The 23,265-nt window shown below is 38.5% G+C and overlaps 1 protein-coding gene across 1 annotated transcript in view; it reads right to left on the bottom strand.

Annotated features, from left to right (window-relative positions):
• The window catches only part of CTNNA3 (catenin alpha 3), a 1,802,815-nt gene that overhangs the window by 492,753 nt on the left and 1,286,797 nt on the right, over window positions 1-23,265 (bottom strand). Inside the window, exon 11 of the mRNA XM_004386410.1 lies at window positions 20,271-20,471. Within this exon, the coding sequence (XP_004386467.1) occupies window positions 20,271-20,471 (201 nt within the window). The remainder of the gene's footprint in view (window positions 1-20,270; window positions 20,472-23,265) is intronic.

The raw sequence follows: 23,265 nt of genomic DNA, 5'->3' as shown, positions 1-23,265 counted from the left end.
GAGATAAAATTTTATCAGAACAAAAACAAAAATCTCAGCATTTATTTTCTATAAGTTACCAGACAAATATGTTGCCCTCAAGTCAATCCCAACTCCTCGCAATCTTTTAGGACAGTGTAGAACTGCCCCGTAGGGTTTCCAAGGATCAGATGGTGGATTCGAACTGCTAAACTTTGGCTACCAGCTGTAGCTCTTTCTTAACCACTATGCAGCTGAGGCTCCTTCTATAAGTTATATCTTGTTATATTGCACATTAGCATTTTTCACTTCAATCTAAAAGTGAATCACATAAAAATCTAACCATCAAATACTGTTCTACTATATTCAGATCCATTAATAATATCAACAATAACATTAAAAACTGTTAACACTTAATGACATATGACAATGTGCCAGGCATTGCAAGAGATTTATATACATTATTTAATATAAATCATCACAACAACTCTAAGAGATAAGTTTCATTGCCCTTGTTCTACAGATGACAAAACCAAGGCTAACCAAGTCTAGGTAATTTGCCGTAAGTCACATTTTTAATAATTATTGGAGCGAAAAGTAAAATGTAATGTTTGTTTTAATATCTACAAATATTATTTGCCTATTAAAGCACAAGAGATTAGACTGCTAATTCTTTATGTACCTCTCCTTCTTTTGATAAAACTGATGACTTGTTCTTAAAATGTTTCTCCTGTTTTTTGGTTTTTTTTTTTTGTAAAATAAGTGATTTATGACCTAAAGTAAAAACAACAAACAAAAAAATTTATGTAAAAGATAGACAACACAACCATTTCTCCAAAAAGAAGAATTAATGAAGTTGGCCGTAATTATTAAAAAAATAAATATATATCTCTCTTTTTTAAATTTTGGAGATGTTATTCCTTAGTTATTAAATAGATATAGGATTATGAGAATTTGAAAATAGCTAAATAGTAAATCTACTAGCATATATCACTAGTCTAGGATGTGGACAAATGACTCAGATAAAAGGATAAGTTAAATAATGTGCATAGCAACACTGGAAATTTTCTGATTCACCGTTGTTTTTGCAGTAAGGAGATGGGGCCCATATCGTTTAAGGAATTTCCTCATTTGTATAGTAGCAAACCTAGGCTTCACCACTTGATGTCAATTGTACTCATGGCAACCCCATATGTATTGGAGCAGAACTGTTTACAGGAGCTGATTTTTTTTTTTCAGAAGTACATTTCCAGGTCTTTTTTCCAAGGCATCCTCTGGGTGGACTCGAAACTCCAACCTTTCAGTTAGCAGCAAGCACATTAACCATTTGCACCACCCAATGACTTTAACCCACCCCAAGAACTTGGATTTTCCAGATTCCCTGTTTAATGCTTTGTCCACGTAGCCAGGCCACCTGAAGTGATATTAAGAGTTACACTTGTGAACCGGTCCCCAGTGTCTCTAAGACTATAAGCCATCTATCATGAATTAGTCATGGAGAGTGTTCCTTCTTCCACAGTGTCCCACATAGTCAATAGGATTTATTAAGGTACCAGGTGAGCTGAGCATTGTATTATTTATTTTATGTTTAATTTATTGAGTGTCTATTGTATGTCAGATCCTTTGCGACATTTCCAGTTGTTGTTAGGTGCCATCGAGTTGGTTCCGACTCATAGCAACCCCACGTACAACAGAACGAAACACTGCCTGGTCCTGCGCCATCCTCACAATTGTTGTTATACTTGAGTCCACTGTTGCAGCCACTGTGTCAATCCATCTTGTTGACGGTCTTCCTCTTTCTCGCTGACCCTGTACTTTACTAAGCATGATGTCCTTCTCCAGGGATTGATCCCTCCTGATAACATGTCTAAAGTATGTGAGACGGAGTCTTGCCATCTTTGCTTCTAAGGAGCATTCTGGTTGAACTTCTTTCAGGACAGATTTGTTCGTTCTTTTGGCAGTCCATGGTATAAGTCAATATTCTTTGCCAACCCTGTAATTCAAAGGTGTCAATTCTTCTCCAGTCTTCCATATTCATTGTACAGCTTTTGCACGTGTACCAGGCGACGGAAAACACCATGTCTTGGCTCAGGTGCACCTTAGTCTTCAAGGTGGCATCTTTGCTTTTCAACACTTTAAAGAGGTCTTTTGCAGTAGATTTGCCCGGTGCAATGTGTCTTTTGATTTCTTGACTGCTGCTTCCATGGGTGTTGATTGTGGATCCAGTAAAATGAAATCCTTGACAACTTCAGTCTTTTCTCTGTTTATCATGATGTTGCTTATTGGTCCAGTTGTAAGGATTTTTGTTTTCTTTATGTTGATGTGTAATTCATACTGAAGGCTGTGGTCTTTGACCTTCATAGAAAGTACTTCAAGTCTTCTTCACTTTCAGCAAGCAAGATTGTTTCATCTGCATAACACAGGTAGTTAATGAGTCTTCCTCCAATCCCGATGCCCCGTTCTTATTCATACACCCCAGCTTCTCAGATTATTTGCTCAGCGTACAGACTGAATTAGTATGGTGAAAGGATACAACCCTGACACACACCTTTCCTGACTTTAAACCACAAGTATTCCTTTGTTCTGTTCGAAGGACTGGCTCTTGATGTACAGGTTCCTCATAAGCACAATTACGTGTTCTAGAATTCCCATTCTTCGCAGTGTTATCCATAATTTGTTACAATCCAGACAGTTTCAGCCAGGATCCATCTGACATCAGCAATGATATCCCTGCTTCCACATCCTCTTCTGAATCCAGCTTGAATTTCTGGCAGTTCCCTGCCAATATACTGCTGCAGCCGCTTTTGAGTGATCTTCACCAAAATTTTACTTACGTGTAATATTAATGATATTGTTTGATGACTTCTGCATTTGGTTGGATCACTTTTCTTGGGAATAGGCATAAATACGGATCTCTCCCAGTCGGTTGGCAAGGTAGCTGTCTTCCAAACTTCTTGGCATAGACGTGTGAGCACTTCCAGGTCTGTGTTGAAACATCTCAGTTGGTATCCCGTCAATTCCTGAAGCCTGGTATTGCATCAGTGCCTTCAGTGCAGGTTGGACCTCTTCCTTCAGTACCATCGGTTCCTGATTATATGCCACCTCCTGAAATGGTTGAATGTCGACCAATTTTTTTTGTGTATTCCTTCCATCTTCTTTTGATGCTTCCTGCATCGTTTAATATTTTCCCCATAGAATCCTTCAATATTGCAACTCAAGGCTTGATTTTTTCTTCAGGTTTTTCAGCATGAGAAATGCTGAGTGTGTTCTTTCCTTTTGGTTTTCTAGCTCCAGCTCTTTGCACATGTGATTATAATACTTTGTCTTCTCGAGGTGCCTTTTGAAATCTTCCATTCAGCTCTTTTACTTCATCATTTCTTCCTTTTGCTTTAGCTACTCGATGTTCTAGAGCAACTTTCAGAGTTTCTTCTGACATCCATTTTGGTCTTTTCTTTCATTCCTGTCTTTTTAATGACCTCTTGCTTTCTTCATATATGATATCTTTAATGTCATTCCACAACTTATCTGGTTTTCAGTCATTAGTGTTCAAGGCATCAAATCTATCCTTGAGATGGTCTCTAAATTCAGGTGGCATGTACTCAAGGTCATACTTTGGCTCTTGTGGACTTGCTCTAATTTTCATCTTGAACTTGCATATGAACAGTTGATGGTCTATTCCGCAGTCAGCCCCTGACTTATTCTGACTGATGATACTGAACTTTTCCATCATCCCTTTCCACAGATGTAGTGATTTGATTCTTGTGCATTCAGTCTGGTGAGGTCCATGTATATAGTCACTGTTTATGTTGGTGAAAAAAGGTATCTGCAATGAAGAAGTCACTGGTCTTGCAAAATTCTATCATGCAATCTCTGGCATCATTTTTATCACGAAGGCCATATTTTCCAACTACTGATCCTTCTTTGTTTCTAACTTTCACATTCCAATCACCAGTAATTATCAATGCATCCCAATGGCATGTCCAATCAATTTTAGACTGCAGAAGCTGTTACATATCTTCAGTGTCTCCATCTTTGGCCTTAGTGGTTGGTGTGTAAATTTGAATAATAGCCATATTAACTGGTCTTCCTTGTAGGTGTATGGATATTATCCTATCACTGACAGCGTTGTACTTCAGGATAGATCTTGAAATGTTCTTTTTGACGATGAATGCAACGCCATTCCTCTTCAATTTGTCATTCCCGGCATGGTAGACCATATGATTGTCTGATTCAAAATGGCCAATACCAGTCCATTTCAGCTCACTAATGCCTAGGATGTCTATGTTTATGTGTTCCTTTTCCTTTTTGATGATTTCCAATTCTCCTAGATTCACACTTCATACATTTCATGTTCCAGTTATTAATGGATGTTTGCAGCTTTTTCTTCTCATTTTAAGTCATATCATATCAGCAAATGAAGATCCTGAAAGCTTGACTCCATTCACGTCATCAAGGTTGACTCTACTTTGAGGAGGCAGCTCTTCCCCAGTCATGTTCTGAGTGCCTTCCGACCTGAGGGGCTCATCTTCCGGCATGATATCGGACAATGTTCTGCTGCTATTGGTAAGGTTTTCACTGGTTAATTATTTTCAGAAGTAGACAGCCGGATCCTTCTTCCTAGTCTGTCTTGGTCTAGAAGCTCAGCTGAAGCCTGTGCGCCATGGGTGACCCTGCTGGTATTTGAATACTGATGGCATAGCGTCCAGCATCACAGCAACACACAAGCCTGTCCACCATGGGTGACCCTGCTGGTATTTGGATACTGATGGCATAGCTTCCAGCATCACAGCAACACACAGGCCCCCACAGTATGTCAAACTGACAGACCCATGGGGGACATTTCTAATATTAAATACTAAACCAAAAAGTAGGAGTGAAGGATAAATGTACTCAGAAATGTATAGTCTCTTTGGGGACAAGGGAACATATTGAGCTTATCCAGAACATTAAAAATTTGGAAGTTGCGGTAGGCAGCCTGTAAGACGGCCCCAGTAATCTTTGAATCCTGTTATTCATGCCCTCTCTAATACCTTCCCCTTAAATGTGGCTGAACTTAGTAACTCACTTCTAACAAATAGAATACAGTAGAAAATATGGTATTAGGTTATTCTGTCTTAGGTGCTCTCTCTCTCTTGCTCTCTGTTTCTCCTCCTTCCTTCCTCCCTCCCTCCCTCTCTTCCTTTAGTGGTTCTGGGAGAAGCCAGCTGCCATATTGTGAGGACACTCAGGAAGCATATGGAGAGGACCATGTGGCAAGGAACTGATGCCTCTTGCTAACAACCACGTGAATGAGCTTGGAAGCAGACCCTTTGCCCCAGTTGAGCTGTGGATGACTGCAGCCCCGGCCAACAGCTTGACTGCAACCTCCTAAGAGACCCCAAGCCAGAACCACCACCCTGCTAAGCAACTCTCACCCAGGTTTTTGACCCTCAGAAACTGTGACACAATAAATGTTTGTTGTTTTAATTAGCTAAATTGTATGGTAATTTGTTGTGCAGCAACAGGTGACTAATATAGTGATGATAAAATTTGGTGCAGTTCTAAGTTTTTAAGGAAGCAGGATATCGAAACGGTAACTTGGTGAACAGAGCACAGTACTGAAAGGAAGAGCCATGAAGAGTTGAGGGCATACTGATGAGAAAAATATGCCCATTCTCTACTGAGATATAATACGTAAGTCAGTTATTCTAAATGAAATGAAAGTTTAGCCTCTAAAATCTCAGTACTTGGAAAAACCTCTGAGATAAAAAGTATGATTCAGCAATTTTGTGTGCATAATTTGACATTTATGAAAGCTTACTGACTTCTCCGTACCACCAAAAAAGAAAAGGGGAAAACAAAAACAGCAGTTCACAACAAAACCCAATGTAACCACTCGCCTTACACCACTGTATGATTGAGGTTGATGTGTGTGTGTGTGCATGTCTTGTTCTTGGTATCTTCAAATGTGTGTTTTGTGTTTTTTGGTAAAAGAAATAAGTTATGACTGCAAAAATTACACAAGGTTGGATAACTGAAAAGGTTTGCATAATTTCACAGAACTATTTACAGAAGACTTACTAAAGGGAAAGAATACAGCAAATATGGCGTAGGGGAGAAAGAATGTACAGAGCAGCATCAGGAACTGGGAGACTTCCAGGAGCACTACCCAGAGTCCTTTCCTGGTTGCAAAGGATGCACTTATCTCTGCATTATGAACCATCAAGACATATGCATGAAATTGTGGTTTTAGGAGCATTCAGGCGAAAGATTCCAGCAGGGTGTTTTATGCCCCACTGGTCATGTAGCCAAGTCAAGCTATGAAACCGGTTAAAACAGGTATAAGCTATCAGCCTACACATTCTTAAACAATGTAAACAAGATGACCTTGGATGCCACCAAGGGGATTTCAAACTTTATAAAATTCATAGAACAGTAGAAATTACTAGCTAGCCCACTCATCCTTACCATGGCCAAAAGTCAGTACCAGAACTTCAGCGACCCTGAAGGTAAACTGTCCCATCCCAGCTGTAAGATAACTCGATTTTACATAACAGCCATTAAAAAGAAATCAATCATTTTACACATTATATATATTATATAATATGCATATATAATTATAACATTTATATGATAAATGATATAATAATTGAATTGAATATATACCTGTCTATAGATAATGTTATATATGTGCATATCATTTATACATACACATACATATACATATATAAATATGTATATATACCTATATGGGGCCCTGGTGGCACAGTGATTAAGAGCTTGGCTGCTAACCAAAAGGTAGGCAGTTCAAATCCACCAGCTGCTCCTCAGAAATACCATGGGGCAGTTCCACTGTATCCTATAGGGTCACTGAGTCTGAATTGACTCGACAACAGATTTGGTTTTTGTTTTTTTTCCTTTGGTTATGTACATATATATTCATAACAGGCATAAAAAGATAATGCTTATCATGTGACACTGAAATTCGGTTTAACTATGACAAAACAGATGACAAATCTAGATAATAAAAAAATAGAAGTTAAACCATAAACTGATGACAACTCAACCAGACAGAGTTTTAAACTTTCAGGATTATGTAGTTAGGTTCATGATATTCTGAGCCTGCTGCAAAGGGGGTAGGGGGTGGGGATTAGTATCCTAATATCTTTCAGAGAGCATAGTGAATTGCCATTATATTAGGTGACTAATTTGGCAATTCTGTTTATCTGAATCTATCCCAGGCTCCTTTCATATTCATTTTCCTTACAGTCCACTGATTTCCTGTTCTAATTTGTATCAGTTATTTTCTAGGCATGATAGACATATTAACATCTTGTCATTTTATTCATTACATCCCTGAGTTAGCATCCCTGGTTCAGTTTTCCATGTCTTGCTAGTCTGGTTTTCTTTTCTTTTTGTCCCCTCCCTTGTGATATGGAGCCCTGGTGGTGCAGTAGTTAAGAGCTCAGGCTACTAACCGAAAGGGCAGCAGTTTGAATTCACCAGTCGCTCCCTGAAAACCCTATGAGGTAGTTCTACTCTTTCCTATAGGGTCACTATGAGTCAGAATTGGCTCTATGGCAAAGGGTTTTTTTTGGTTTGTTTTGTTAGAGTATATTTTTGAGTAATTTCTTAAAGACCTCAGTGTGAGTTAAATTTTCTGAGTTGCCGTGTGTGCAAGAAGGTTTTTATTTTGCCACATATATTGGATGAATATGACATTCTTTGTTCAAAATTTATTTCATCACAAAACGTGAAGTCACTGCTTCATTGCCTTACAGAATCCAGTGTTGCTGATAAGAAGTCTAATATCAATCAAGATGGAACCCTCTTCTGAATAGTCTAGATTGAAGCTTTTGCTTCTCTCTTTTATCAATCTGCATGTTTCCAGCTGCTGTCTTCCATATTATTATTATTATTATTTTCATTTTTCTCTGGGGAACCTATACCATTATGTGCTTATTCCTTTTTGGTTTCTTTACTATTATTTTAGAGGGATCTGAGACTAGGGTGGGGTAGAACCATCTGCTCAGTGTGCCTTCTTGCTGGTTTTTTAAATAGATGAAAAAAGAAAAAAACATTTTTAATCCCTGGACCAAAGTTACCTAACTGTAATTGTGAAGGTACGTTGAATAAATTAATGAGCACAAATAATGAAGAAACATTACCAACTATTTACATACAGAAATAGTCGATAGAAGGAATGATAAATAAGATAGGGGAGGTGGAAAGAAAAGTAAAATAATTTAACTTACTGCCTCTTTCTTCAAAAATAATTTTGGTTTTGTTATCAATATCCATACTCTAATTCCTCTTTCAAGTTACATAAGAATTTTGAGGCAGGTGTTAAAGGAATGTGCACAGCCTTTGTTAAATCACTATAACCTACAATCAACACAAAACTTTAGAATATCTGGAATCTTAAGGAAATACTGGCAGCAGTGTTTGTAATAAATGATACCTTTAAAAATCCTTATAACAGCATAGAAATTTTATAATATAAATTGTTCATTTAACTTTAACTGCTACAGAGTTTGGCAGACAGTAAAATTAAATGGTGGATCATCACCAGAATATATTACATATTCCAAGACGCCACTAGGTTACTAATACATTTCAGAAGAAATCTCTTCCCAGATTCTTAGCCTGCTGTATGAGGTTGTTAAGCAGTAATACTTTCTTTTATAATTGACAAAAGAGGAAGCTGTAATCTTCATGAGCTGGAAAAATTGATTTATAAAATCAAAATGTACGTCAGCAGAAATTAGCATGATACTCTGTGGAAAGGGCTTTCTTGTTGACTAAAATCTCGTTGGCCTCCATTGCACCACTTCTCTGCTCACTGAGCTAGTTAATCTGGGCACCTGATCAATGATTATGGTTACACTTAGTCCACCTGTTTTAGTCCTAGCATTTTTATCTCTCAACTGTAGCTATCATTTAAAGTATCCTTCCCTCCATCAAACACTCCTTCCTATTTTTCATTGAAGATATTGAGTTTTTCACTCTGTTTATAGTTTTCCCCAAAAGAAAGATGAAAAAATCTTCAACCCACCCACTCATGATGCACAATTTATTGACTTCATTGAAGAAAACATTCACATCCATTAATGAAGCTTGTAGATAATGCTGTTATTTGAAAATATTGGCCTGAAAATTTGTGATATTCTCTTTGAGCATTTGTTTTCAGGTCCATGAAGTTTAATGGGTAGATACAATATGCCTTATTTTTATAACACCTTAGAAATGCTTAATTCGTCACTTACTAAACTCGCTCAGACCTTGAAAACATGGCAACATCATTATATCCATTGTTACCACCTGTTATGGATGGAGTTGTGTCCCCAAAATATATGTGTTGTAAATCCTAACCTCTATGCCTGTAGTTATAATCCCATTTGGTCATGCGTTGTCTTTGTTATATTAATGAGGCTGGATTAGTGTAGAGTGTATCTTGAATCAATCTCTTTTGATATATAAAAGAGATTAAACAAGCAAGCAAAGCAGAGATGGGGGAAGAGAGATGCCAAGCCACATGAAGATCGCCCAGGAGCAGAAGCTCAAAGAGACAAGGATCTTCCTCTAGAACCGACAGAGAGAGAAAGAATTCCCATAGAGCTGGCACCCTGAGTTCAAACTGCTAGCTTCCTAAACTGTGAGAAAATTAATTTCCATTTGTTAAAGCCATCCACTTGTGGTATTCCTGTTATAGCAACACTAGATAACTAAGACACCACCCTCACCCCAACCAGATCTACATCTGAGGAACCCCAGAAAAATTGACATGAAAAATGTAGTTTTGAAGGACAGTCTGGGGATGAAATGGCTCGAACCATTGTCAGTTAAGCTTAGCTGTCTGCACCACTTACTCACCACCAAGGGAAATGCAATCTGATTTATACACTTGACTTCACATGGTTTATGCTGTTTCCAAAGCCAGAGGAAAGACTATCTGAGAAACACACCACCTCAGATTATTATCTAAACTCAGTGACCCTGAACCTCAAATTTAGTTTTACAGATGAATATATAAAAGTTTTACCAGCTCACATCAATAAATATATAACCAGACTTTGCAGGCTATATCTAAAGATCTCTAAAAAAGTAAACTGTCTTTACAGCTGAGGGCTGTTAATACATGAAATAGATACTTACAGTAACTGAAGGGAGTTACTTCATTAATTTCATAAATCTGACATTCAAGATGGAATGAGCCTTCTACCAGATAATGTCTACATTTTTACAAAAAATGTACACTACGTTACAGTTTATAAAACACTTTACATTAATTTTTTATAAAGAAGCTTAATTATTGGATTACACAGTAGACAGTTGTCTAGCCCAGAGCTTCCTAGCAATGGTGCTGTGCTTTAGTGAGTTAAAGGGGTGTTCCAATATTGATCTTCTTTGTCTTCAGAGTGGCTGGGAAGGACCTACGGCTTCTGGAGATCCCAGCACCTCCAGTCTCTTCTGATTTAGAACAGCCATTTTCATTTTCCCCATGGCCACATAATCACTATGATATTAGAAGGCACTACTCTACGCTGTTGTAAAGAATGTCTAATCCTTAATAAATCTGGAAACAAATGAAGTCAAAGACCTCACCCCTTTGGATTTAAAACAAAATGACGCATTTACATAAGTACCGTCGTACATTTGAACAATAATGGGATATACGGCTGTCCATTTTTTGTCATTGATGTTTAAGACAGAAAACGAGAAGAAACCAGTGAAAAATAGATTTTACCATTTTTTTCACAAGACTTCATGGACTCCTTTATGTTTTCATGGAAGAAGCAAAAGATAACAATAACCATTATTTTAATAAGTCAGTATCTTGGCAGTAGAAACACATTTACATTATCTATGGTGTTACACTACATCTTTCCTGGAACATACCAGGTTAGGAGTGGTATCCTAATACCTCATTTAATCTAGCAGGAATAAAGCGAGAAAATTTCATAAACCATTGGGTCTGGCAACATCTGGAAGGGCAGTGCTGCTGACTAGGTGATGTGTGGAAGCCATTTCCATTGTTCCAGCATAAATAGCTGACTAATAAAGTTGATAAACTCAGTCCTCGATTTCTCCTGACTTCCTGCCCTCTTCCTGTGCTCACAGACTGCAAACTCTCTGCCTAGACCATTCATCAGCCAGTGTGAGAGTAGTGGTGTGAGGTAGAGCACTGCCTCCCAAAATCTCAAAGTCCATCAGTGCTTGCTCCCATTGTATACTGACAGCCAGGTTCGCACACATGGTTTAAACTCTGCTAATATGATGCCTCTGCCCAGGAATTTGAATTGAAAGCAAATGAGGCAAAAGAAGGGATTGCTTAGGATTTATTCCAGTAGTGGAAGTATCTGGAATCTGCTGGCAAATGTACCATCTGTGGGATTCAGTGTCATAAAGTTATGATGCCAATAGTGGTATTAAATATTCATAGGGGGCTGGAATGGCACCTTAAACAGGTGTTCCTGGGGATGACATTAATTCTAGTTACTATATACAACATCCCTTGGATTCTGCCTGTTTCCTCTTCTTGTTCTCCAGTCCTCCTAGGTTTGTTTTTCTGCTTAATGTAGCCATAGTTAGTCCTGTTGTTCGCAATCCAGAAAGAAAACTGGCACTACACACCTAATCCTCCTAAATATAAATTATTTTTTCTTCCTACCTATTCTCACTAAATAACGATCCACAAAATAAATCCGAATTGGTCTTTTTTACAGAAAGCATGTGAAAATAGGCTCAGAAAGAAAGGTGTAACCTATATCTCTTTCCAGATAGGGTTTCTTGTTGGCCTGGAGAAGATACATCTGAGACTGGTCACTGGATGTATAAAGTTAAAGAAAATACAAGACCTATAGAACTTCCTTTGCTGGTGAATATCCATGTTCTCCAGTTTCTCTTCCAATTCTCCCTTCCTCTTAGCCTTGCCAATTCATTTCCCCTATCCTTAAGCCATCCCTCATTTAGCTCCAACCTCAAAGTTACATGTTTTACATTTTCCAAATACGGCAATGTTTGCAGCCCCTCTTGATGATTCCCTGTAATCCATTTCCTATTTTGGCAACACACTTTCTACCAAAGTGTCAGAATCGATTTTTTTGTTTGTTCATTTTGTTAATAAGCATATTACCAACAGTTATTTTTTAGATTATTCCATGTACCTCTAGTTGTCCAACCATATCAACAAGGTCAGAAAAGCCTCTTGCATCTCACTGTACATATAGGGGAGTTTGGTTTTTCTAGCACTTTTTTTTTTTTTTTACATATTTATGTTTTCATTTACTTAAAATGGCAAGATAAAGAAGTATCCTCAACTACCTAAATGTATTTGGTTCCTGTTCAAATCCAGTCCTTCCTGGATAGACAACAAGTTTGCCACTCAGAGTTCTAACAGCCACTTTCTTCAACACACAATATTAGCTCAAAGTCCCGATGCCTGCTGGAACAGTAGCCCTCCAAGGCCGTGGGATCTTACCCTTTCAGAATTACCTATGTGAAGAAGTCGGGTTATCCAGGTTTGCCAGGCTATCTGCAGACAGAAGCTTCTTGCTAATTTTTTCTGACTAATTGTGTTACAGGATGTCAGATTAAGGCTAATGCCAAAAGTATGAAATGGCCTAATCTGGAGGCGTGTCTCAGACTGCTACAAGGGAGGAAAGTTTGCCAACAATGGTTTCTGAATTTGAAGACACTGTTGCTATCCCATACAGGGATTTGCTGGGACCATTTGTGAAATTAGGTTCAGGGCGATCTTTCAACATTTACTGTTCAATGATGGTTCTTGTAAGTAATTTAATACACAAAAGTCATGATCTCTTATTCAAAAAAGCTTACTAAAGAACCTTTTAAAAATCTGACCCCAAGTTTTCTGGAAGTAGCTAGTATCTAACTTGGGACATAGTGAATCACTTTTCTGATCTTTTCTCTTCCCCAGCCTTTGACATAGTCTACGGTTTTTGAATTTTTTTCTGAATTGAGATGATAATTTATTCTCTCTTTTAACTATAGTAGAATGTGTAATAGTATAATCTTGTATTTTAAATTTAAAATTTGGAGGAGGTCTTGGTGATTAACAATCATTGGATACTTCTATTACGTGTAAGATATTACTGAGGGATAGAAAATAAAGCATGGTCTCTGGCTTTAAGGACATTACAATCTAATGGAGAAACTTATGTGTAAATGGCTGGTTATGATACAAGGCAAAGTTAAATAATCATTAAGTGGAGAACAAGCTTGTATATGATAGCACAGATGATCGAACAATTAATTCCAACTGCAAAAGATCAGAAGCTCCTTTGAAAAGGCAAGAGCATTTGAGAAAGTGTTGAAGAGTTACTATGTTTTGAGAGAGGGCAGAAGAGAAGAAAGGGCTTTCCAGCTGCAGGAATAGCAAAGCATTAGCAAAGGCATAGAGGCATGATGGTTACTTGATTCAAGAGGTATATTTTTATTTATCTTTTGTGTGCAAAGTTCTGGGACAAATGCAAAGAGAAATAATACAAGTGCCCTTCTCGCCAGTGGCTTACATTCTATTTTGAAAGAAGAGTCATTTCTGTATCAGTATATTTGAAGAGTTCATCAATAGCATATAGTTGTTTGGAATGATGTAACTGAGTGGCCTGTCCCTTCAGATCTGCAGGAAATAAGACCAGGAAGAATTCACTATTGCCAGAGGATTAAGGAAAGGTTTCTCAGAGGAGGTGGGATATGAATTGTTTCTTGAAAGATGAATAGGATTTGATGTGAGAAAAATGGCCCAAGGGTATTCAAGATGATGGAGACAGCAGGAATAAGATCTTAGCACCTTCACATCAGCTTAGAAAGAGTAGAATATACTTTTTGGCTTAGAGTGGGAAAAAAAAAATTTAGAAGCGCGTGTTTAAGTGAATTCAAATATCTAAAAGGGCCAGGGAGGTAAATTTAGTAAGTGAGGAAGTCGAGGAGTATGAGAAGGAGTAGAGGAAACTATAGCACGGTGAATACTGTGACAAACTTGAGAGCCTAAGCCTAATGGAAAGGAGAACACTGCAAGTTTCAGCCAGTTCAACACTGAATCCTGTCCTGGTGTTGCCAGACCTTCACCCTTGTTAGAATATGCCATTGATCTGGATTTTTTATATGTAATCTACCTTCCATTTTAATATTAAACACTAATTCTTAAAATTACGCAGGTCAAAGCTCTACAGGACACATAAAAATTCTTGGAGTCATATTTAGTATGGAGGCCACTAATTTTCAGTGTCTACTGGACTGAGGAGGGCAAGGAACACTAGAACTTTGGGTTTTATCCTATAGCTACTTAAGGTTCTACAGGGCATTGGTGGTTCATTGGTAGAATTCTCACCTTCCATGTAGGTTGGCTTCCTAGTAAATGCACCTCAAGCGCAGCCATCATCTGTCTGTCAGTGGAGGCTTGCATGTTGCTATGATGCTGAACAGGTTTCAGAGGAGCTTGCAAACTAAGATGGACTACAAAGAAAGGCCTGGCAATCTAGCTCAGAAAATTAGACAATAAAAACCCTATGGATCCCAATGGTCCAATCGGCAACCAATCATGTGCATAGCGCAGGAGTAGACAGCATTTAGTTCCATTGTGCATGGGGTTGCCATGAATCGGTGTTGACTCAGTGGCAGCTAATGACAACAACCTTTAAGGTTATAGGACAGAGATGCAACATAAGGAAAGTAGCATGTATTAATTAGGCTAAAGAATGAAGGATAATTGTATTGGAGAAAAAATTAAGTAAAACGGACTTGATAGGATTTAGTAGCCAGTATTAATTAAACTGACTTCATGATTTTAAAATAAAATTTACTTCAAAAGTCTATCTGATGTCTATCCTAGTGTAACGAGAAATTCACAACATTTTTTTTCCAAATTCTTTTCAACAGTTTCATTTGTCCTTGTGAAGAAAAATTGCTATGATGTGGATGTTTTCCATTCTAAGATGGAGGGGTTGAGAGTCCATACCTTCCAGTTTGGGTCTATTCGAGTGGTAAATGAATCTTTACCTGCCATCACTACTAGTTGCCAACAGTAAATGCCACTAGGATGTATCGACCAGATTCATTTATGTGCCTTTTCTGTGCTGGTCCATGAGCCTTGCTTGCACTGAAAACAGGGGGAGTTTGGGGCTGCTAATTTCTGGATCTGGTAGAGTCCATAAATCACAGATACACACACAAATATCTCTCTCCACTCCTGGTTTACGCTTTTTCCCAAACTAGTATGAAAGAATTGAAGTTAGTGTCAAGAAAACAAACTTTAAGCCTTCCCACTGCATTCCAGCAGGGTATTTAACAAAAAACCCAATATATTTTCTCTCCTCTACCAGGACTTCCTGACAGGTGAAAGAGCTTAGTAACAGCAAAAGAATGGGGCAGAATAAAGAACTTCAAATGGAGATTACAATGTTGTGCCTCTGTCTGAATGAATGCAGCATTTCAGATATTGCCTACATTTCACTTAAAATCAACTGCTAGGGTTTATGAACAATGCAAATTCCTAAAATGTAATATGGCAACCCTTCTCCCTAATGCTGAGAAAACACCTAGATCAGCAAATCTTGAAAATGTGATAATAAGCCACAAAGTCTGATTAAAATCAAAGGTGCTATGTTCCAAAAACACTCTTTGTGATTTAGATAAATATGGCTTAGTTTTCATCATTGATGACAATGTTTTAAGACAAATTTTGCAAAGATAAGGAAGTCTCAACAATCAAAACAATTCACAATAGCTCCTCATTAAGTTATTTTCAGGAATCAGGGTTAAGACCTGAGAGCTGTATAAGAGAGAAAGAACAGAAAAGAAAAACAAACCACACATATAAACCATTCATTTACTAAAATGTGAACTATTAAGTCTTCATAACACAAAACATGACATTTCCAATTACTTAATTTGATGATTATTTATAAATAATAAGTCCAAAGTAAGGAACAGATGTGAACAAAGACCTTCTGTTAGCTAATTGTGGAAGATAAAAGAGTTGGAAGTATTTTTCATAGATAATATCTCTATGGGAGAGAAAAATGCTCACATTTTTCAGCTTTGGTTAAGATCAAACTGATCTAATTAGCTTTTTCATCTAATTTATTGCACAGAATTCCCTTTAGTGATACATGCGTTTGATAAATTTCAAGGAAAGCTGCTTGGAGGAAAGTTTGGTATTAAACATGTAAGACAAGAAAGAGATTTTTTTTTCAAAGAGGAAGCGAGAAATAATATGAAAATTTTAAATGATGAAATTGGAAGCTAAAAACAAAAAACCAAACCCACTGCTGTTGAGTCAATTCTGACTCACAGCAACCTATAGGACAGAGTAGAACTGCCCCATAGGGTTTCCAAGGAAAGGCTGGTGGATTCGAACTACCAACCTTTTGGTTAGCCGCCGAATTCTTAACCACGGCACCACAAGGATCCTAATAAGATGCTACTTATACAAAACTGTTGTTGTTGTTAGTTGCTATCAAGTAAGTCAGCTCCTACTCATGGCGACACATATGTCCCAGCTACATTTTCCACCCCTGGAGGTTTTTTGGCAGGCATTCGAACCACTTTAGTACATTCTGGCATCCTGGCAGATACTGGTGCAACTGCCTAAAAAACAAGGAAGTTGGTCTGTGCCAAATTTGAGTTTTGAGATCCATCCGTATGAGAGGATGCTTCCCAGAGGACTGATTGTGTGAAACTTTTGTTTCTTTTGGCTTCTGTACAGTGAGATAAGGCTTGCAAGTATGTTTACTATCTCCTTTGTGTTACTGGGGTGGGGGGGGGCTTAGGTACCAGCATTTGGAAATATTCAAGTAAATGAGTTAGTTTTTGGGGTAAAAACAGGTTGTGATGCACTTCCTGGGCTGTGGGACTGATATGCTCCACAAATGTGATATGCTTCATGGAACATGGTACCAATATGGCCCACTCTAAATCAAACTGATAACAATTGTAGGCAGCAAGTGCAAAGTTGAGTATTTCGTATGTATTTTTGGAAAGGTGAATAAGATATTTTATAGCTTAAGTGAAACCAGGAAGTGTGATGTACTTCCTGAGCCAAGGAACCAATATGTTCCTCTTGTGTGATGTGCTTCATAGGACATGGGACCAATATATCCCACTTGCAATTGGCATCCCATTTTTTTCAGCATCTGTTCCAATAGTGAAAAAACATAGCATTACCAAAAAATTCCCCTCCACCCCAAAAAAAAAATTCACCCGTGAAAGGAGTAACAGGAAAAATACTGCCTGGTCTTGTGCCATCCTCACAATTGTTGGTATGTTTGAGGCCATTGTTGCAGTTACTATGTCAATCCATCTCTCACAGAGTTTACCTCATTTTCACTGACCCACTACTTTAGTAAGCATGATATCCTTTTCTAGCTATTGATCTTTCCTGATGATGTGTCCAAAGTAAACAAGTTGAAGTCTCATTATCCTCACTTCTAGGGAGCATTCTGGCTGTACTTCTTTCAAAATCGATTTGTTTGTTCTTCTGGCAGTCAATGGTATTTTCAATATTTTTTACCAACACTACAATTCAAATGTGTCAATTCTTCTTTGATCTTCCTTTTTCACTGTTCAGCTTTTGCATGCATACGAGGCAATTGAAAAGACCATGGCTTGATACACTTTTAGTCATCAAGGTGACATCTTTGCTTCTTGATGCTTTAAAGAGGTCTTTTGTAGTAATTTTCCCAATGTGATATGTCATTAATTTCTTGACTGCCGCTTCCATGGGCATTGATTGTTGACCCAAGTAGAACAAAATCATTGACAACTTCAATTTCCTCATCATTTATCATGATGTTGTTTATCAGACTAGTCTGAAGACTTTCATTTTCTCTATGTTCACATGTAATTCATATCAAAGGCTGTCTTTGACCTTCATCAGTAAGTTCTTCAAGTAGTGCTTATACAGAATAATGCAGGATTATTCTATATTATATTTTCTATACAGGTTATAACTTAGCTGGAGAATTTTAATTAAGATTGCAGTTGCTGTTGTTGTGTGCTAGCGAGTTGATTCTGACTCACAGCGACCCTACAGGACAGGGTAGAACTGCTCCATAGGGTTTTCGGGGCTGTAATCATTATGGAAGCAGGCTGTCCCATCTTTCTCCTGCGGAGCACCTAGTGGGTTTAAACTACAGACCTTTCGGTTAGCAACTGAGTGGTTAACCACTGCGCAACCAGGGCTCCTTTTAGTTAAGATTACATGTAACTAATTATGAAGAAAAAAGACTTCTCTCTCCCAACTGAATGATAAGGTAGTCATACTCATTAGTTAACTTGTAAGGTCACTAGGAATCATGGAGGAATTGACAAACTTATAATTCAATGTGCAAATAACTTCCTTTCATTTTGATTTGATTGTAAAGTGTCCCCCAAAACACTTCACATTCTGGACACTTTAGAATTTCACTGCGACTTGTTTCTTTGCATATGACAGATATGAAGCCCTTCCTAGGGAATGAATTTGGCACCTCGTACAAATTTTGTAACCATAAGAAGTGTGTGTTCACTCTTCTTTATTAATATGATTAAAAAACTGACACAGAGGCAAGGTAGAGTAGTCATGGTAAATAGGTAAAGTAGACTTTACCTATTCAATTCCCTAAAGGAAATTTTCATTTGGCTAAAAAGAGAACACCTGATCATTTTCGTTTTACTTGAAATTCCATTTTTTTGGAAGGTAGGAAAAAAAAAAAATCAGAGACAGAGATAACTCTGTCCTTGATTTTGACCGACAAGAAAGTACTGCTTAGATTTTGTTTAAGGAATAGAACATACATATGTGCAATGCAATTATGGAGCCCTGGTGGTGCAGTGGTTAAAACCTCGGCTGCTAACCAAAAGATCAGCAGTTCGAATCCTCCAACCACTCCTTAGAAACCCTGTAGGGCAGTTTTACTCTGTCCTGTATGGATGCTATGAGTTGAAATCCACTGGAGGGCAATAGGTATATACAGTCATATATATATTCTCATACCCAATTGCAAAAACAATTACTATGTGTCGTATTGTGACAGTAATGACTTTTCAGGGCTGGGCATCGAAATATAAACTTAATATCAAGAGTTGCAGATATATCTATCTCCCCCATCTTTGCTCAGCAAATTTTCAGCGCATGTAATTATTTTAGAAATAGTTTTATTGACATATTGAGAAAACTATGTGCCAAGATTTATCAGCCACTTTCTGTAACAACATTCTAGAAGTGCAACAAAACTAATTACCACTTTTCTGCAACCTTGCTAAGCTTGCCTCATGGCATAGTTCTTCAGGACTAGTTCTTAGTGAAGAGTACTCAGCTATTGATGTATTTCTCTTAATTAATTTTAAAGATCACCTCCCTCCCGACCCTCCCCACCAAAATCACCCGTATTAGACTAGTCTATTCCATTCACTAAACATTGTAGATATCTGCCAAATTTAATATGCCCCATGCATAACATTAAAAAAAATTCTCTAGAAGCAATGAATTAAGCATGAAATTTCAAATATTTTAGGAATCATGAGTGCGCCATCACTCCATGTTAGGAGGCACTTAATAAAACAATCCAACCTGAGGATTTCACAGATTCACAGGAGGTTTTCACAGGAAAAGTTCTGTCATAAAAATAGTTTATTGCCGTCATTCAAATTATATCCATTTTTTGACAATCCATAGGAATTCTTTTACTTCTGTAAGTTTTTTGGAGAAATGTTAACAATAGTGTCAACATAAGAATACCATTTTACTGAGTGATTCAAAACTATGCATTTGCTGGCTGATTTTAGAAATATTAATTTAAGATGGGTGCTGTAACTAAAACAGAATCCTGGTTCTATATCTCTCAAGCAATCAAAGAAGATTACGTGGAAGAACAAAATGTTGTTTTGCAAACAGATTGCAAATAAAGGTGGAGAACATTTCTCTGAAAACATCAGATAAGCTTGCTTTGTTTAAGTAATGTAAACAAAAACCTGGGGGTACAATGATACAGCTAAAAGAGGATTACATGCTTAATACCACATCTGAGCTAATTATAACTCCTCACAGCTCTGGCATTAATAAACATTCCTAAGTGGCAAAGGCCTGTGGGTAATTTATATAATGCATATATTTATAAAAGACCTCCCGTCCCCAGTGAACATATTTACTTCTCAGAGATAAATTTCAAATCACATAACCAGAAGATGCAAGCATCTATCAGATAGTAGAGCAATCTATTTCAAAACAAGCAACACAGACCAAGAGCCTTTTCCATATGGATGAATGTTTGATAGCTATGTAGTTTTAAAACTCAGGAACAGTGGTGCTGTTAGTGGGGACTGAGACTTACCAGTACTTGTAAGGAAGTTTACATTTCTCATCACCCCTTCCGTGTAAGCCCCTGGCTCATAACTGTCCATTTCACCTGTGACAATGTGGGCCACTCTGGCTGCCCGTCCTGTGATAGCACCAGCAGCACGGTCTAAATTATCAGCATCCTGGTCCCTCAACGCTATAATGCACTTGTTGACATCTTCCAGGATATGGCTCTCTGTAAGTAAGCAGAACAAATTAGGTTTTTTTTGTTTGTTTATTTATCATATAAATCTAACTACAATCTATATTGACTTTTGATTTCAAAGGCATTGCATAGTGGGAAAGGAGGACATTGGGAATTAAGAAGGACAAATACAAACACAATTTCGCTTACATTTCTTCAACAGCAAAAATCCATGAAATAAAAAATTTTACACTAATTAAGAATAATTTTTATAGATTACATATTATTTTAGATTCTAGTTCCATGTAGATTAGATTTTAAGTGACATTTAGGTGACAAAATAAGGAGAATTTCTAGATTAAAATAAAAATATAATAGGTAATGATGGAATATTTGAATTCTGAATAAAAGCAACTCTGTAATCAGTTTAACTCCGACACTAACTGCAATGCAATTCTTCTTTTTAACCTGACTACACAGAGATATGTCAGATCTCACAGGTAAAAGGGTATATTTCTATAGGTTGCCAAATCTGCCCAAGACTTTAGACACCAGCTGTAAGTTTGGAGCCGGGGGGTGGGGGCGGGGTGCGGTCACAGGTCACTGTACTTCTGACCAACTGGCTACAAATTTGAGGGTCCCTATTACTCCCTCAGAGCCCTGGCGGCACAGTGGTTAAGAGCTTGGCTGCTAACCAAAATGTTAGCAGTTTGAATCCACCAGCCACTCCTTGGAAACCCTATGAGGCAGTTCTACACATGGTTGCTATCAGTCAGAATTGACTAGATGGCAGTGGGTTTGGTTTTATTACTCCCTCAGGATACCAGCTCTAAGCTTGGGGGTCCCTGGGACACCCAAAATTCTGACTGACTGGCTACAAATTCAGGGGTTCCCACTGCTAGCCCCTCAGCAGCAAGTTCGGGGATCCCCAGTACACCAACACTTCTGATTTACTGGGTACAAATTTGGAGGTTCCCACAAACCCCTCAGGTTTGATAACTTGCTAGAATGACTCACAGAACTTAGGAAAACGCTAAACTTATTTTACATTTATATTGTAAAGAATACAAATCAGGAACAACATAAAGAAGAAACGCACAGTGTGAGGCCTGGGAGGGTTCCCCCTGCAAAGCTACCATGTTGTCAGGGATGCATTACACTCCCAGTACATCGTCTTTCACAAAACAGGAAGCTCACCTGAGCTTCAGTTTCCAGTGTTTTTATTAGGGTTTCATTACATATACATGGTGGATTGAATCATTTGACACATGATGTCATTGAACTCAGTCCCCATGTTTCTTTCCTCCCCAGAAGTTGGGCTGATACCACCTAATAGGTCTTTTTGGTATGGCCAGCTAATTCTGAGTTATCTCATTAATATAAACAATCAGGTGTGGTCTGGAGCCCTTCATGAATAACAAAGACATTCCAATAACTCATGAAATTCCAAGGGTTTAGATTTTATCTACCAGAAACCTGGGACAAAGATCAAATTCTTTGGATAAAGTTGTTTTTTTTTTTTTTTTTAACTTCACAGCAATGTTATATAGAATATAAAACTCTTTAAAAACATCATTCATGGAGTTCCGGCAAAATGGCGCTCTAGGTAGAAGCACCACGCTGTCCCTCCAAAGCAAAGATCCAAAAAACTAAGCCAAACAGAGAATACAACAATCCTGAAACCCTAAAACATCAAATGAAGAGATAAAGAACTCAGCCAAACACCAAATGGAGTGAGAAAACTGACAGAACGGAAAGCCAGGAGAGATTCATGCAGAGGTCCCCTACCAGCTAACGCAGCATGGATCCACCATCTTGGACTCCTATCGGAGACCAGCAAACGGGGGTATAAGAAAGCAGACTCACGGAGCATCCAGCGGGAGACAAAACAACCGGTAATTTGCGGTGTGCGCTTTCCCATCCCCCCTCCCCTCTTCGCCCCGGCTCGGCCTCCTCTGCTTCCTGCGGCCACAGTCTCTTGCCGGGAAGCGCCAGCTGCTTGGATTCCACACACCCAAGCGGGCAGCTCTCTAGGTGCCATTTGTTGGCTGCTGGTGTTGCTTTTTTCTGCTTCTTTTGATTTTTTCCTTGCCTCTCACCATCTCCCCCTCCTTTCGCTCAAGTGCCTCGCTCCGTGCGCCATCTTTGCTTCTTCCTGAGGGGCTGCAGAGCTCCCGCAATTTGTGATATACGCTTTCCCACTCTCTACCATTCTTCACCCATACTCGGACCCCTCTACTTCCCGCAGACACAGTCTCTTGTCTAGAAACACCAGCTCTGAGTGCCATTTGTTGCTGCTAGTGTTGCGTTTTTTCTTCTGCTTCTTTTGATTTCTCACTTGCCTCTCACCACCTCCCCCTCATTTCACTCGAGTGCCTGGCTCTGTGCGCCATCTTTGCTTCTTCCTGAGGCGTTGCAGAGCGCCGGCAATTTGTGATATACACTTTCCCACTCTCTACACTTCTCCACCCACACTCGGCCTCCTCTGTTTCCCACGGACACAGTATCTTGTCCAGAAACACCAGCCCACACTGGCTGGCTCTCTGAGTGCCATCTGTTGGCTGCTAGTGTTGCTTTTTTTTTTTTTCTTCTTTTCCTGCTTCTTTTGATTTCTTGCTTACCTCTCGCCACCTCCCCCTCCTTTCGCTCGAGTGTCTGGTTCCGTGTGCCATCTTTGCCTCTTCCTGAGGGGCTGCGGAGCTCCATTTGACTGTGGAGCTGCTTCCTGGTCTGGGCTACCGCGCTGGTGGGATCCCAGGGCTTCTGTTCGTTTCTTGATTTTAAATTGTTTGTTTGTTTTCTTTTCCTTTTCTTGAGTTGGGAGCCCTTTCTGCCCAGGCGGAGC

The sequence above is a fragment of the Trichechus manatus genome, unplaced genomic scaffold (genome assembly GCF_000243295.1).
Source record: "Trichechus manatus latirostris isolate Lorelei unplaced genomic scaffold, TriManLat1.0 scaffold00163, whole genome shotgun sequence".
In the NCBI taxonomy this organism is placed as follows: Eukaryota; Metazoa; Chordata; class Mammalia; order Sirenia; family Trichechidae; genus Trichechus; species Trichechus manatus.
This window is presented reverse-complemented; position numbering and strand designations above follow the sequence as displayed.